General features: G+C 39.8%; 1 protein-coding gene across 1 annotated transcript in view; it reads right to left on the minus strand.

Moving 5' to 3' along the window:
• Positions 1 to 15,522, minus strand: part of EYS (eyes shut homolog) — a 710,358-nt gene that overhangs the window by 256,295 nt on the left and 438,541 nt on the right. Inside the window, exons 32-33 of the mRNA XM_072333503.1 lie at positions 15,324 to 15,514; positions 13,504 to 13,595 (exon numbers count right to left, since the gene is read on the minus strand). Of these exons, the coding sequence (XP_072189604.1) occupies positions 13,504 to 13,595; positions 15,324 to 15,514 (283 nt within the window). The remainder of the gene's footprint in view (positions 1 to 13,503; positions 13,596 to 15,323; positions 15,515 to 15,522) is intronic.

Below are 15,522 nucleotides of genomic sequence, written 5' to 3' on the forward strand. Positions count from 1 at the left end.
TTTTGAAAAGGTAACATTTTCAATAATGAAAATGTAGAACTAAGTGTGATAGATTAAATAGAAGGTTTGAAAGTAAATTTATTATCTGACTTGAACAGATTATTTATTACATGCTGTTGGTCCTGAACAAACTTTCCTTTCACCCTCTCACAAGGGTCCACAAGGGTCATCTTAGTACTTGCTTAGTACTTGCTTCCTACAGAAAGTTTTTTTTTTTTTTTTTTTTTTTTTTTTTCCTTCAGTATTCTGTTGCTGCAGACTCTGCAATCTCCATCCTGTCCTTCAGGGAAGCAAAGCTTATTTGCTTTCAGAAAGGAGCAACCTCCCTCCCTCCAGATGACTCCAACTGAAAGTAGATTGTTCAGGATAAAGTAGAAAGACAGCTCCCTTCTCACTTAGTAGAAGCATACTAGCGTATAGTATTCTCACAGAATTGTCTGAGTAAACAAGACAGCTATACTGCTTGTCCCACTCTTTCTGTATTTCTCTTTTATTTTTTATTTATTTATTTTTTTTTCAGGGAGAAAAGGATGGCTTGCATCATGTCTCAAATACTCATGCTGCCTCAGTACAATGATTTTTATAAGACTTATATGGCATATTTCTGGATGCAATGTGCAGTGTCTAACAGCACTTTTCTCCCAGGACAGAACTGGCTAATTAATTTTGTTTTTCCATTCTCCATGATATCACTCAAGTAGCAAAGCTTGAGTTTTGTAGGGAAAGCATACCTAGCAGGTTAGAAAGAAAAAAAACAAAAACTAGCCCAAAACACTGAAGCAAGAGTGAATTAGAGATGTCTGCCACTGTGCACCCAGTTGGTGCTACATGTCTAAGAGACACAGGGTTAGCAGGGCCCAAATTGAATATTTATCCATCTTTTTTTCATTCTTTCAGTGAAGCACAGGATAGGGCTTGCCAGCTGGAATTATTTGGATATATAAATTCCTCAGCAGAACCATGGTTTTTAGGCAGAGATCACCACAGTGGGATGTATCTTAGGAAAATATTTAAGAACAAAAGGAGTTTGATTTAAACAAAGTCTATAGCTTTATGAACAAAATTCTGATCAAAATTCTGACATAGACGACATCACCATGAGTGACCCCTTCTAGCCTACAACTCCAAACCCAAGAAATTTTAAATATTTTATCTTAGGTAAAAATAGTAGCCTGTGATATCATATTCTGTAGTATTGAATGATTATCCATGGAGGGAAAAAGTTTTATTAAATATCTTTAAATGTTACACTGTTAGGTATTTTTTGTTTGTTTGTATGTGTGAGGGACAGAACTGTTTTTCTTCTTCTTTTTTTCTTCTTCTTCTGTTGTCTCAAAGCTTGCTTCATGAGGCCTTTCTGATGATAAGACTCTGACTGGCAATTGCTAACTATCTAGGAGGGTGAATGGTGGGTGATATCGTGACACAGTATCTCTGCTTATGATTGCAAAGATAAGCAGAAACAGGACAAGCAGTCTTTTTCAGGGGTGCTGCTTGAAGGAGCAGACCACTGCAGAAGGCAATAATGCTTGTGTCTGGCAAGAGAGGCACCACTCCTTGGTTGCTTATCTGTGGGCCAGGAATGTCACAAAAGTTGGTTTAAAACCATTTTACAAAGAGTGTTTCCTGCTTGTTTAGAAGTTCAGTGTTTGCTCGAGATACATTCCCAAAAATGCTCAGCTGTAATCCTCAAACTTCAAAGAAGAAGAAAGAAAATACCATAGAAATGGGGGATAAAAGGCTCTTGCTAAACTGGGAACTTTGGAGACAAACTCCCAAAGACACCTTTGATGGAGAATTCCCTGAGGGGAAAAACCTCTTCGGAAGAACCCCCGAGGCCAGCTTGCTGCAGAGTTTCCTGGCTTTCTCCCATCCCCCGCGGTGATCAGATGAGTTCCTGAGATCAACGGACCTACTGTGTACCTCGCTGGACCCACAGTAGTTTTTTTTGCTCTCTACACAGATTATATTTCCTACCGTTCCTACTGCCAACATTCCCTTCCCCATCTCCCTAAAATGGCTAGGACTTTAATAAACTGGTTGGACCAACATTTGAACTGTTGCTTCTTAATCTCACGCCGGGTATACACATATCAAAGAACCTTGCCTCCCTCCTACAGATTGGAGTGAGAAAGCATGTTTCTGTAAGCTTTCTTTGTTATGTCTGGTATATATGCTCTTATTTCCATAATACGTACATAGAATCATAGAATGATTTGGGTTGGAGGGGACACTTAAGATTGCCTAGTTCCAACCTCCTGCTATAGGCAGAGGTACTTCCCTCTAGACCAGGTTGCTCAAAGCCCCATTCAGCCTGGCCTTGAATGCCTCACCAGTTCTTGTTCCAGTGTCTCACTACCTTTACAGTATCTCACATATATATGATACACACACACACAACTACATATTGTATAATATGTATTGGCACCACACATGAAAAAATGAGAATTTAAAATCATTGCATTTATTTAGGAAGTCAAAGGGCAGAAGACTTTTAAGTGTATAAAAAGCTACTGGATTCTATATATTATGAATGCTTTCTAAACAACTAGAATTATTCAAAAAGATGATACTATTATATTCTATTATTTTTATAAGTAAAAGTTATTTCAAATGTATAAAAGATGTCAATCAATGTAAAAAATACTTTATTTTGAAAATTATCAATTTGGGCTATTCTGAGAATGAGCATTCTGGGAAATTAATAATATGAAGAATGCAGTTGAGTTACTGTATTGATCACACCCAGTAGAATAGGATTTAAATCTGCTTAAGTAGATAACAAGCTAAGGATATGTCCTGAGGATAAGCCTCTGGCAAATAAATAAATTGTTCAGAAAGTATATCTGAAATATAGGGAATATAGTGCTATGTAGTAAACAATAAGAGATGGCATGTTGTTTCTTTTTCTTCTAAAAAGAAAGGTAGTTGTAAAATAAGGAAAAGAAAATTAGTTTCAGAACTTACAAATAAAAAAATTTCATTTTTAACGATAATGAAACTTCAAAGAAGAAATAGCTTTGCTAAAGTAGCTCTACTAAGGAGAAAACAAAATGATAGAAAATAAATAAAATTTAAAAAAAAAAAAGACCAAAAAACCCAAATCCTAAAAACTAGTACTTTCAAAACACCAGAGATTAATGGAAGATAAATGATTTGACACAAAGTACAAAAAAACCCTGATTTCTGGTATTTGTACACAAAAATAATCTTCAGCAATAAATAACTAAATAAAAGTCAGTGCTTACAAAGCAAACTGGACAGGTAAAATTTCACTGTATGCCTATTTCTTTTCTTAATATTTCTTCAGCAACAGAAATCATCAGCACATTCTCAGCATTCAACCTATGCATAGACCACTTTGCTCATCTAAGCTCCTTATTCTTTAATTATTCTGATGATTTTTAGTGAGATGTTGTCATAGTTTTGTGGTGCTGCTGTCAATATTCCACATCATAACATCATGTGCAGTATAGATCATCCATACTCCAGTTCCGTAGAATAGTAGCATCCCAGGTGCTCAGCTCTCGGAGAAGAACTACATATCCCAGAGGACGCCGCGGCCAGAGATAAGTCACGGGAGGAGGACATCTATAATCTCACTCTCAGGCTGGAACTCTCTCTCTCTCTCGGACTCTCAGGGAGTGAGAAGCATTCCTGCCGTGTCGCCTAGACTTCACAGTAGGCCTCTCGGTTTTCGGGGACTCTCTCTCTCTGTTTTGTTCGATTTATTAGCCTCAATCATTGTATTCCAATATCATATTTAGTAAAATAAGTTTTCCTCCTTAGATTGCTGCCACTGTTTTATTTTCCCTTCCTTTCCGGGGCCCCGGGAGGGGAGGGAGGGGAGGCCCTACGGGGCGGCTGCCCTGTCACGGATACAGGTAAATCTAGGTAATCCGTGACAGATTATTGGTGGAGGATGCGGGCAGATTGCCAGCAAAAGTGGGCATAAAAGGGGCAAAAGGGGGCAAAAATTGCAAAAGCTGCTGTTTTTCCTGCTGTTCCTTTAGCTTCTTACAGAGCTACGAGTTTTTTTTCGTTAAGGAGCTATCTAAAGTTTACGTTTCTGCGCCTGGGAGCTTGACCTTGAAATTCCAGGCGAACTGTCAACATTCAGGAGTAGCTGTACCCTCTGAGCATTGCTATCTTGCTTTCGTAAAGAAAACAAAGAGATTCTCTTGCTCTCTTAGAGCACAGCTAGCTGGCTCTGACTTTCACAGTGTCTGCTAGCCACTACCAGCTATGAATCTACTCTCCATTCCAGCTGCTCTGTTTAAGGGATTCAAAGCAATTATGATCTTCTCAACATATTGGCCATTTGTCCATCCCATGATTTTTTGCTGTGGAATTATGTATATATATAACCTAATAAGGGCACTGATGGAGACACCTGCCTGGTATTTATATGTGATATGGTATAATTTGAATGTTGGCACTTACATCCCAGATGGAATGGTCAATTTTTCAAGCACTTGCTTCCCAGATGGAATAGACAATTTTACAGACACCAAGATTCTCAATCCAGTGTACAGGCTGTACTCTCAGATTGCCGCACATTTTTCAATAGCCGAGTTAGTGCTCATACTCCTGTTCATGTTATCAATATCAATGAATGTATTCCAATACATTCGTTCTATACGGAAGTCTCCTCCAAAACCAGAGAATGCTGACTGGCAGGGAATATGGAAAGGTTTAGGAAAAATCTTAGAAGCGTGGGGACCCGCAGTGTCGTGGGATTTCACTCTTGAACACCTGAGGGACCCTGAGAAATTAAGTGAGTACTTGGGTCAGAAATCTAAGGAGGTAAACATTATTTGGGGTTTGGCTTATGCATACCGTGCTCTGTATAATACTATTCTGGAGAGAGAGAGTTTCCGATCTGAGATTCAAGCCAAAAAAGGAAAATCCCAAGTCAACTCTGATCAGTCACAGGAGGCACCAGTAACAATGTCAGTTGCCCCTGTGGAAGGCAAGAAATGGAAACGGGTGTCCACGCGTCTAGAACGAAGAGAAGGGGAAGCAGAGGAGGCAGCAGAAGAACCAGGCCCCTCGTCTGGATCGGCACCGAAAAAGGCAAAAAGAAAAACCAAGAGGCATGAAGAAGAGACTGATGATGAGGAGGAAATTACTTATCGTCGACCTCTGAAGCTGACTGAAATCCAAGGCTCAAGAAAGGAGTTTACACGGCGTCAAAATGAAGGTGTCCTTGCCTGGTTGCTTCGCTGCTGGGACAGTGGGGCCAACAGCTTGTCCCTAGATGGTAATGAAGCTCGCCAACTAGGAAGTATTGCCCAAGACCCAGGTGTCGACAGAGGAATTAGCAGAAGTTCGGATGGAGATGCCACTCTCTGGGAGCGACTGTTAGCAGCCGTGAGAGAAAGGTACCCCTACAAGGATGCTTTGAAGCCTAAAATTATTAGGTGGGATACCATCCAGAAAGGTATCCAGTACCTGAGGGAAATGGCCATGATGGAAATGTTGTACAACCCTGGTCCAAACGAACGTGATCCTGAGAAAGTGAGGACCGGTCCTGACATGTGGCAGAAACTCACAAGTACAGCACCAGAGAGATATGCACAGTCACTGGTAACAACTTTTGGAGGATACGAGGACCAACAGAGAAGACCCCAAGTTGTTGAACTGATTATCACACTTCAAAACATCGAACAGCAGCTCCCCCCACTGCGCGCCGCAGTTTCTGCCATCTCACGGGTAGAAGACCGACTAGATGAAATGTGCAAGAAACTGTTTCCATCAACGAATCGTAATGATCCCGTGGTAGTATCAGGAACGACTGACGAAGGTCAATTCCCGTATGAGCCACCAGGTTTAGTGAAGGATCTGATCAAAGTATTCCAGTCCTACTCCTGCCCTGTATCATCAAAAGTCTCAGCTATTAGACGCACACGTTTTCCAGTTCGAGCAAGGAACAACAATACAATTCCACCACGTGTTTCCATGTGGCGTTACCTACGTGACCGCGGAGAAGACATGAGGAAGTGGCACGACCAGCCTACTTCTGTACTACGAGCACGGGTGAGAGAACTACAAAACATCCCAACCACCAGCACCGTTGCTCCAGTCATCACAGGTAACCAATAGAGGGGCCCTGCCCTCAGTCAGGGGAGGGAGAGGGATAATAGAGTTTATTGGACTGTGTGGATTCGATGGCCTGGCACATCAGAACCACAGGAATATAAGGCACTGGTGGATACCGGTGCACAGTGCACTCTAATGCCCTCCAGTCATGAAGGGACAGAATCAATCCATATTTCTGGAGTGACTGGGGGCTCTCAAGAATTGACTGTATTAGAGGCCGAAATAAGCCTCACTGGTAAAGACTGGCAAAAGCATCCTATTGTGACTGGCCCAGGGGCTCCATGTATACTGGGTATTGATTACCTCAGAAGGGGACATTTCAAGGATCCTAAGGGGTATCGATGGGCCTTTGGAATAGCTGCTGTAGACAACATTAAGCAGCTGTCTGTTTTGCCTGGCCTGTCAAAGGACCCGTCTGTTGTGGGGCTGCTACGAGTAAAAGAGCAGCAAGTACCGATTGCTACAAAGACAGTGCACAGGCGGCAGTACCGCACCAACAGGGATTCCTTGCTCCCCATTCATGATTTGATTCGCCAGCTGGAAAATCAGGGAGTGATCAGTAAAACTCACTCACCTTTTAATAGCCCCATATGGCCAGTGCGTAAAGCCAGTGGAGAATGGAGGCTAACAGTAGACTACCGTGGCCTGAATGAGGTAACACCCCCACTGAGTGCTGCTGTGCCGGACATGTTGGAACTCCAGTATGAGCTGGAGTCAAAAGCAGCCAAATGGTATGCCACCATTGACATTGCTAATGCTTTCTTCTCCATCCCTCTGGCCGCAGAATGTAGGCCACAGTTTGCCTTCACCTGGAGGGGCATTCAGTATACTTGGAACCGTTTGCCCCAGGGGTGGAAACACAGCCCAACCATTTGCCATGGGTTGGTCCAAACTGTATTGGAACAGGGTGGTGCTCCTGAGCACCTGCAGTACATTGATGACATTGTTGTGTGGGGTGATACAGCAGAGGAAGTTTTCACAAAAGGAGAGAAGATTATCCAAATTCTGCTACAAGCTGGTTTTGCTATTAAGCAAAGCAAAGTAAAAGGGCCTGCCCAAGAAATTCAGTTTCTAGGTATAAAGTGGCAGGATGGACGTCGTCACATCCCAACAGATGTGATTGACAAAATCACTGCCATGTCTCCACCAACTAACAAGAAAGAGACACAGTCCTTCCTGGGTGTAGTGGGCTTTTGGAGGATGCACATTCCAAACTACAGCCTCATTGTAAGCCCCCTTTATCATGTAACGCGGAAGAAGAATGAATTTGCATGGGGCCCTGAGCAGCAGCAGGCTTTTGAGCAGATAAAGCAAGAGATAGCCCGTGCCGTGGCCTTGGGGCCAGTACGAACGGGACAGGATGTAAAGAACATCCTCTACACTGCTGCTGGAGAGAAAGGTCCCACTTGGAGTTTGTGGCAAAGGGCCTCAGGAGAGACCCGAGGCCGACCCCTGGGATTTTGGAGTCGAGCGTATAAGGGGTCTGAAGAGCGCTACACTCCAACTGAGAAGGAGATCTTAGCCGCATATGAGGGGGTTCGGGCTGCTTCTGAAGTAGTTGGTACTGAAACGCAGCTCCTCCTGGCACCTCGGCTACCAGTGCTGAACTGGATGTTCAAAGGACAGGTTCCCTCCACCCATCATGCTACCGATGTCACCTGGAGCAAGTGGATTACGCTGATTACACAACGAGCGCGGATGGGGAACCTCAATCGTCCAGGAATTTTAGAGGTGATCATGGACTGGCCTGAAGGTAAAAAGTTTGGAACATCACCAACAGAGGAGGTGTCACGTGCTAAAGAAGCCCCACCATACAACGAGCTACCAGAAAATGAAAAGAAATATGCCCTGTTCACTGATGGATCATGTCGTATTGTAGGAAAGCATCGCAAATGGAAGGCTGCTGTGTGGAGCCCCACACGACAGGTTGCGGAGGCCACTGAAGGTAAGGGAGAATCAAGTCAGTTTGCAGAGGTAAAAGCTTTCCAGCTGGCCTTAGATGTTGCTGAACGGGAGAAGTGGCCAATGCTTTATCTTTATACTGACTCATGGATGGTGGCAAATGCCTTATGGGGGTGGTTACAGCAGTGGGAACAGAAGAACTGGCAGCGGAGGGGTAAACCTGTTTGGGCTGCTGAACTTTGGAAAGACATTGCTGCCCGAACAAAACGTATGGTTGTAAAGGTGCGTCACGTGGATGCACACGTGCCCAAGAGTCGGGCTACTGAAGAACAACAAAACAACCATCAGGTAGATAAAGCTGCCAGAATTGAGGTGGCTCAAATCGACTTGGACTGGCAAAATAAAGGTGAACTATTTCTGGCTCGATGGGCCCATGAGACCTCAGGCCATCAAGGAAGAGATGCAACATATAAGTGGGCCAGAGACCGAGGGGTGGACTTAACTATGGGCGCTATTGCACAGGTTATTCATGACTGTGAAACATGTGCCATAATTAAACAAGCCAAGAGGATGAAACCCCTCTGGGAGGAAGGGCGATGGCAAAAGTACAAATATGGGGAAGCGTGGCAGGTTGATTATATCACCTTGCCACGATCTCGCAGTGGTAAATGCTATGTGCTCACCATGGTGGAGGCAACTACTGGGTGGCTTGAAACATACGCAGTACCCCATGCTACCGCCCGAAACACCATATTGGGTCTTGAGAAACAAGTCCTGTGGCGGCATGGCACCCCAGAAAGAATTGAATCTGATAATGGGACACATTTCAAAAATTCCCTTATAAATACTTGGGCCAAAGATCATGGCATTGAATGGATTTATCATATTCCCTACCATGCACCAGCTTCTGGTAAAATTGAACGATATAATGGGTTGTTGAAAACTATGTTGAAAGCAATGGGTGGTGGAACATTTAAGCACTGGGAAAAGCACCTAGCAGAAGCCACTTGGTTGGTCAATACTAGAGGATCTGTCAATCGTGATGGTCCTAGCCAATCTAGCCCCCTACACACAATAGAAGGAGATAAGGTCCCTGTTGTACATGTAAGGAACATGTTGGGAAAAGCTGTTTGGGTCCTTCCAGCCTCCGGAAAAGGAAAACCTGTTCGTGGAACTGTTTTTGCCCAGGGACCTGGGTGCACTTGGTGGGTAATGCAGAAGGATGGGGATGTCCAATGTGTACCACAAGGGAATTTGATGCTGGGGGAGTGCAGTCAATAATTCTATGTATCTATGTATATATTTGCATGTGTAGTGTGTTTTAGTTATTATAATTATACATTCAATTATGTTACATTTAAATGTATTAGTTAGCTATCATAGTTTTATATACGTGTATATATGTATATATATTAATCATGATGTAATAATGTAGAATAAGGGGTGGAATGTCATAGTTTTGTGGTGCTGCTGTCAATATTCCACATCATAACATCATGTGCAGTATAGATCATCCATACTCCAGTTCCGTAGAATAGTAGCATCCCAGGTGCTCAGCTCTCGGAGAAGAACTACATATCCCAGAGGACGCCGCGGCCAGAGATAAGTCACGGGAGGAGGACATCTATAATCTCACTCTCAGGCTGGAACTCTCTCTCTCTCTCGGACTCTCAGGGAGTGAGAAGCATTCCTGCCGTGTCGCCTAGACTTCACAGTAGGCCTCTCGGTTTTTGGGGACTCTCTCTCTCTGTTTTGTTCGATTTATTAGCCTCAATCATTGTATTCCAATATCATATTTAGTAAAATAAGTTTTCCTCCTTAGATTGCTGCCACTGTTTTATTTTCCCTTCCTTTCCGGGGCCCCGGGAGGGGAGGGAGGGGAGGCCCTACGGGGCGGCTGCCCTGTCACGGATACAGGTAAATCTAGGTAATCCGTGACAGATGTTGTATCTGTATATAAATTGTAACCAATCTCCAGCATCTAAAAAAATCATTATTTCTGTAGTGCTCTAAGTTATAAATTAGGAAGGATTAGGTTCTTGGTCAAAAAAGGAGTATAACTTGAAAAAGGTTTTTGATTGAACATTTATTCTTAAGAAGCATTATTATTTATTCTGAACACTTGACCTCCAAGTAGGAAGGTGCTTTAAGCTAAATTTAAATTATCAAGTATTTATGAGATAAAGTAATGAATAAAATTAGTCACAAGAGGGAATGTTATTTGTCCAACTTCCCTTCTACTTATCTGTGAAAGGATTAAAATTAAATTAATTCACTAAATATACAGCTCAGGTTTGTAGAATGAACTGGAAAAATACATAAGCATATATTCCAACTACTAAAACTTCAAAACTTTCCTTGTTTAGACATTTCTGCTTCGTAGTTGTTTTTAATCTAACAGTTCATAAACCAGAATTTTCTTTGATTCTCTTGGTTCAAACAAACTTTTCCTGATAGTGATGGGACTAGGGGAACAGCTTTAAATAAAGAGGGGAGATTTAGATTACATGTTAGGAATCAATTGTTTTCACAGAGGGTGTTGAGATGCTGATACAGAATGCCCAGAGAATGAATGCCTCATTCCTGGAGGATTCAAGGCCAGTTTGGATGGGGCCTTGGGCAGTCTGATCCGGTGGGTGACAACTCTAGCCATGGAAGGGGGTTGGTAGTGTATAATCTTTATGATCTATTCCAACTTAAGCCATTCTGTGATCAGAAAATGAAGAGCATGAAATTATACTAAGAATCATGGAATCACCAAGGTTGGAAAAGACCTACAAGATTATCCAGTCCAACCATCCACCTATCACAATTAGCTCTCACTAAACCATGTTCCTCAACACAACTTCCAAACATTTCTTGAACACCTCCAGGGTCAGTGACTCCACCACCTCCTTGGGCAACCTGTTCCAGTGTCTGACCATTCTTTTTGAGAAGTACTGCCTGAATCTCCCCCGGCACAACTTAAGGCCATTCCCTCTAGTCCTATCACTAGATACATGGGAGAAGAGGCTGACCCTCCGCTCACTACAACCTCCCCTCAGGAGCCTCTTCTCCAGACTAAGCAGTCCCAGTTCCCTCAGCTGCACCTCATAAGGCCTGTGCTCCAGACCTCACCAGCTTTGTAGCTTTGGACATACTCCAGGGCCTCAGCATCTCTCTTGTAGGGAGGGGCCCAAAATTGAACACAGAATATAGGAATGTATGCTTTACAGCATTAGCACACTTCTAGTATTAACAGCCACTGCTGTTAATAAATTATAGCTTACACTTGTCAGTCAGTTGAAAAGTAGGCCAATTAAGCATGTTCCCACTAAATAAACTGCATTTACATTAGTACATGAAACAGCAGTTGGATGATCTTTTCACCTATATGCTGTTATGTTAGAATCAAGGTCAAAGATTGGCATCTTTGAATTAAAAAGAAGTAAGAATTTACTCTAAAAATAAAAATGAAAAAAATATCCAGAGAGTCATTCACAGATCAACATACTATGAAAGAGATCTCTAGCACTTTCTGCAGTTTTCTTCTATGAATTTCATTTATTATCTGCGTATTTCACCATCTCAGAAGCCCTAGGGGAAATATGGGCTTTGTTGCATATTCTGAAGGGTAAAAAATACAGCATATTTTCCACCATATGGGTTATTTCAGGCCTTCACAAAAGCCATCAACAAACAAGTAAAGCACAAGCTTTAGTGAGCATATGTTGCATTACGGCATGATTAGAAGAATCAGAAAACATCTTCATCTCAAAACCAAGACAATCAATCCCCCAAAGCCCTAAAGATAATTAGTGAAAATTTCAAATTACAAACTTCATGAGAAAAATGCACCCTTTTCACATGATGTCAAGGCTGATGCAGCACCTAGACCAGTTTTCTAATCTTAATGGCCAGGGTCAATTAAAAGAAGAAATACAAATTTGATAGACCCGTTTTAAAGAAAGAAGTTTTATTGGTAACATGTACTGCGTAATCAATTTATAAACTGCTAGCTTTGTTAAAGTGATTCCCAACTGTGATTTGAGATAAAAAGTAAATGCTATCATACTATTATTATCAGCATGGAAATGACTATTTCACTGGAGCATCATAGACCAAGAAAAGGACAAATTTCTCATATTGCAGCTGCAGCATCTCCAGTTTCTGCAATTCATGATACTTTATCAGTATATAGTGATGCCAAATATCAAAAAAGATAAATACTAAGGAGTTCATAAAGGCAGTTTTATGATGTCTGAAATAAGAAGATTGTAGTAGAACATCCTGTATTGCTACTAAGGTAACTTCATATTCACAATGAGAACAAGCTTGTAAATTTCCAATGTTTGAGTCATTTTAACTTTTTTTTTTTTTTTTTTTTTTTTTTTTTTTTTTTTTTTTTTTCCATTTACAAGGCCCACAAAAATCTAGTCCCTATGGGATATTGTCCATGTCCAGGGTTTCAGTACTGCGTTTTCAATTCACTTGTAACAAAACCCAGAAAATCAAACGTGTGCAAAATAGGCACAATGATTTTCATTAAAAATAAGACTTAGTAAATATCCACACTATATTACAAGGCTCCTGGGCAGTGCTCTGAGGCACATGCTCCATTTTGCAGCCAACACCACAAACTAATTTGGGGCAATATCCTTTCTGAAATTATCAATCTTTCCAAGATCTGTGATGAAAATATTGTCCTCTTATTGCTCCATCATCATGAAAATTTTATTTCAGCAATGCTGCTATTTTACTTTCAGCATAAATGTTCTGGTGAACTATGTGGACTGGATAGAGAGCAGTGCCTGACAATAACGTGAATGTTTATTTGCAAACATTAAAAAGTGTAACATTGTTGGTGTGAACAAAAGTAATGATCTCTGTGGAATAAAGGAGGCAGTAAAATACTTCCCTCTAAGCAGAGAAGGAAGATATCATCACTAATTTTCACCACGCTTCAACTTGTATTATGTAATACTACTTCTAATTCTATTTGTTTTGTTAATTTTGACACTATAGAGGCGGAGTATCGTTTGCAGATGGCTTATCTTCAGTAACTAAAATGGGTGACATTTAGCAAATTTGTTAAAAATCTTTCTATCACAGCTACACATCAAAGGTGCTCCAAACAATTTGCAATACTTAGTAATAAACAAGAAAAGTTTACTTCAACAAAATAGTACAGGACCAGCATTATGCTGTACGCATGTTGGACTTACTGCATAGTAGCTTCTCTGCTTGATTAGTAATTTTGTCTAAGGCACACAATAGTGATGAAAATAAATACATTTCCTTTCAGTATGTCAACAATGCAATTAGTACCATCCAACTATCTGAAACATTCTTTCCAAGGAAGAGTTGTATTCCACACTGCCATAGAATATTTTCACTGTACACATTCACATACCACTCGTAACTAATGAGATAAAACATCACTGGAACTTACTACCTGTCCAACTTAGACAATCTTTGTGGCAATTATAAACACAGACAACAGTGAAATATAACACTTACCTAATCTGCACTTGATACCACTGTTCATCATCCACTCTAGCAGTAGTTGAGATGTTTTTTACTTGTGTTGCTTTACCACATACAAACTGGTACTACAGAGTGGGAAAAAATGCCTTTATTACATTATTTGTAATAATTAAACAGCAGGAAGCTTAGAAATTAATTTGAAAATAATAAATGGTTTCATGAAAACCTGAAGGACATCTTGCAAATCATGAAAAATTAATGCTTTATTACAGATCTGGATCAGGAAGTATATCTTAAAGAAATACACAAGCACACAAAAATGTTTGCTAGCCTGAATGAAAATGCTTTCATCTTTGTGTACTGTACTATCAGATTGTATTATTATTATTATGGACCTGATTTGCAAAGAAGTTGACCATCTGCAACACAGTCGAAATTAACATTGACCACGGGTAAATTTTACTTACCATTTTATGGCCTCCTTATACATCCAAATATGTAATGTAGCATGCAAACTTGAGCATTTAGGAACACCATTTAATTTCCTATACTAATGTGAACAAGCACTTGATTTCATGGTTTGTCTACTTGTAATTGTAGCTTGATTGTGAGCTTAGAACCATTTGTTCATTGGGCTTTAAATCTATTTTTAATTGAACAGTTTTGTGAATGATTAAGTGAATTCAATTAGTTTTAACATAGCACACTAGGAACTCTGAATAGATTTTTGTCAATTAAAGCACTTTCATATTTTATGGTGCTTACGATATGTTAGGAAAATATTTTTCTGCATCATTACTTTACTATGAACAAGTAAGATGGACTTAAATCCATCTACATTTTCTAAAGCTTGGATAATATCCTGTCCAAATTAACCTAGTTTATTCCAGATTGAGATAGCCACTATTTTATAAAACACAGTAAATAACATAATAAAATGAGGTGAAAGGTTATTTTTTTAATTATTTTCTCTTTTATTTACCTTTTTATAGCATAATCATGTTCTTTAAAACATGAAAATCAATAGAATGCAAATACTCATTTCACTATTGCAGAACACTCATTTCTCTATCTGTGCAGAAGAATATAATAGCTTTTGGAAGTTTTTAACAGTAAAAAGGAAGATCTGTTATGAGAAAATAAATCATTCTTCTAATATTTTAAATCCTCTTACATCTCTTCACAAATACAAAATTATATCTTCACAAGAAAAGAAAGAATGACTCACCAAAGGTAAAGATATACCAGAACATACACTTCATTCTTTACTGTGCATGCACAAATGTATTTTGATCTAGTTTTTCCACACAAATCAAGCAAATAATTTTTTTGGATCCCTTGGAACTATGAACTAACATGTAAAATCGAGTAAAAGGTTTCTATTTATACCCACATCGTTTGGAGGAAAGATTTGCTCTTTTCCCTTACACAGCAAATTTTTTTAATGACAAAATTCATTCAGTTTCACAGCCTTTTTCTTTACAACAATTTTAATGAACACATGAGAAGATTAAATAGGTTTAGTCTTTGCACATAAGAAGGAGTATAAGAAGGAATATCTAGAAAAATCTAATTATGTTCTTTTTTTTTTTTTCATATTTTAATGTTGCATTTCTAAGACACTTTCCTGTTTTAATTACTATTCAGTTCTAATCAAGAATCCCCTCTTATGAGACATCATTCTATCAAGTTTGACAAATATTTTCCTTAAAATACTAAAGAATCTCAAGAACCTCTACAGCACACAAGATTTTCTACAGTAAAAATAAATAAATAAATAAATAAATATTAAGATTATTACAGATCCCAAATTTTAATTCCTTCCCCTTTATCATAAAATTTTGATGCCTTACCTGTAAGATGCCATGTCTAATAAAAAGCTGAATTAAAAACTGTCCTATTGTTTCTGAGCTCTCTTCAATATATAGGAGTAGTCCATCAGGTTTATAGGTCTTAAATTCCAAGTGAATGAAGTTTTGCACGTTTAAATGCAAGCCTTGAAATTCCAGGTATGAATCACCATAATAGCGAGCATAACTAAAATCTGTAAAA

Source organism: Excalfactoria chinensis, chromosome 3 (genome assembly GCF_039878825.1).
Source record: "Excalfactoria chinensis isolate bCotChi1 chromosome 3, bCotChi1.hap2, whole genome shotgun sequence".
In the NCBI taxonomy this organism is placed as follows: domain Eukaryota; kingdom Metazoa; phylum Chordata; class Aves; order Galliformes; family Phasianidae; genus Excalfactoria; species Excalfactoria chinensis.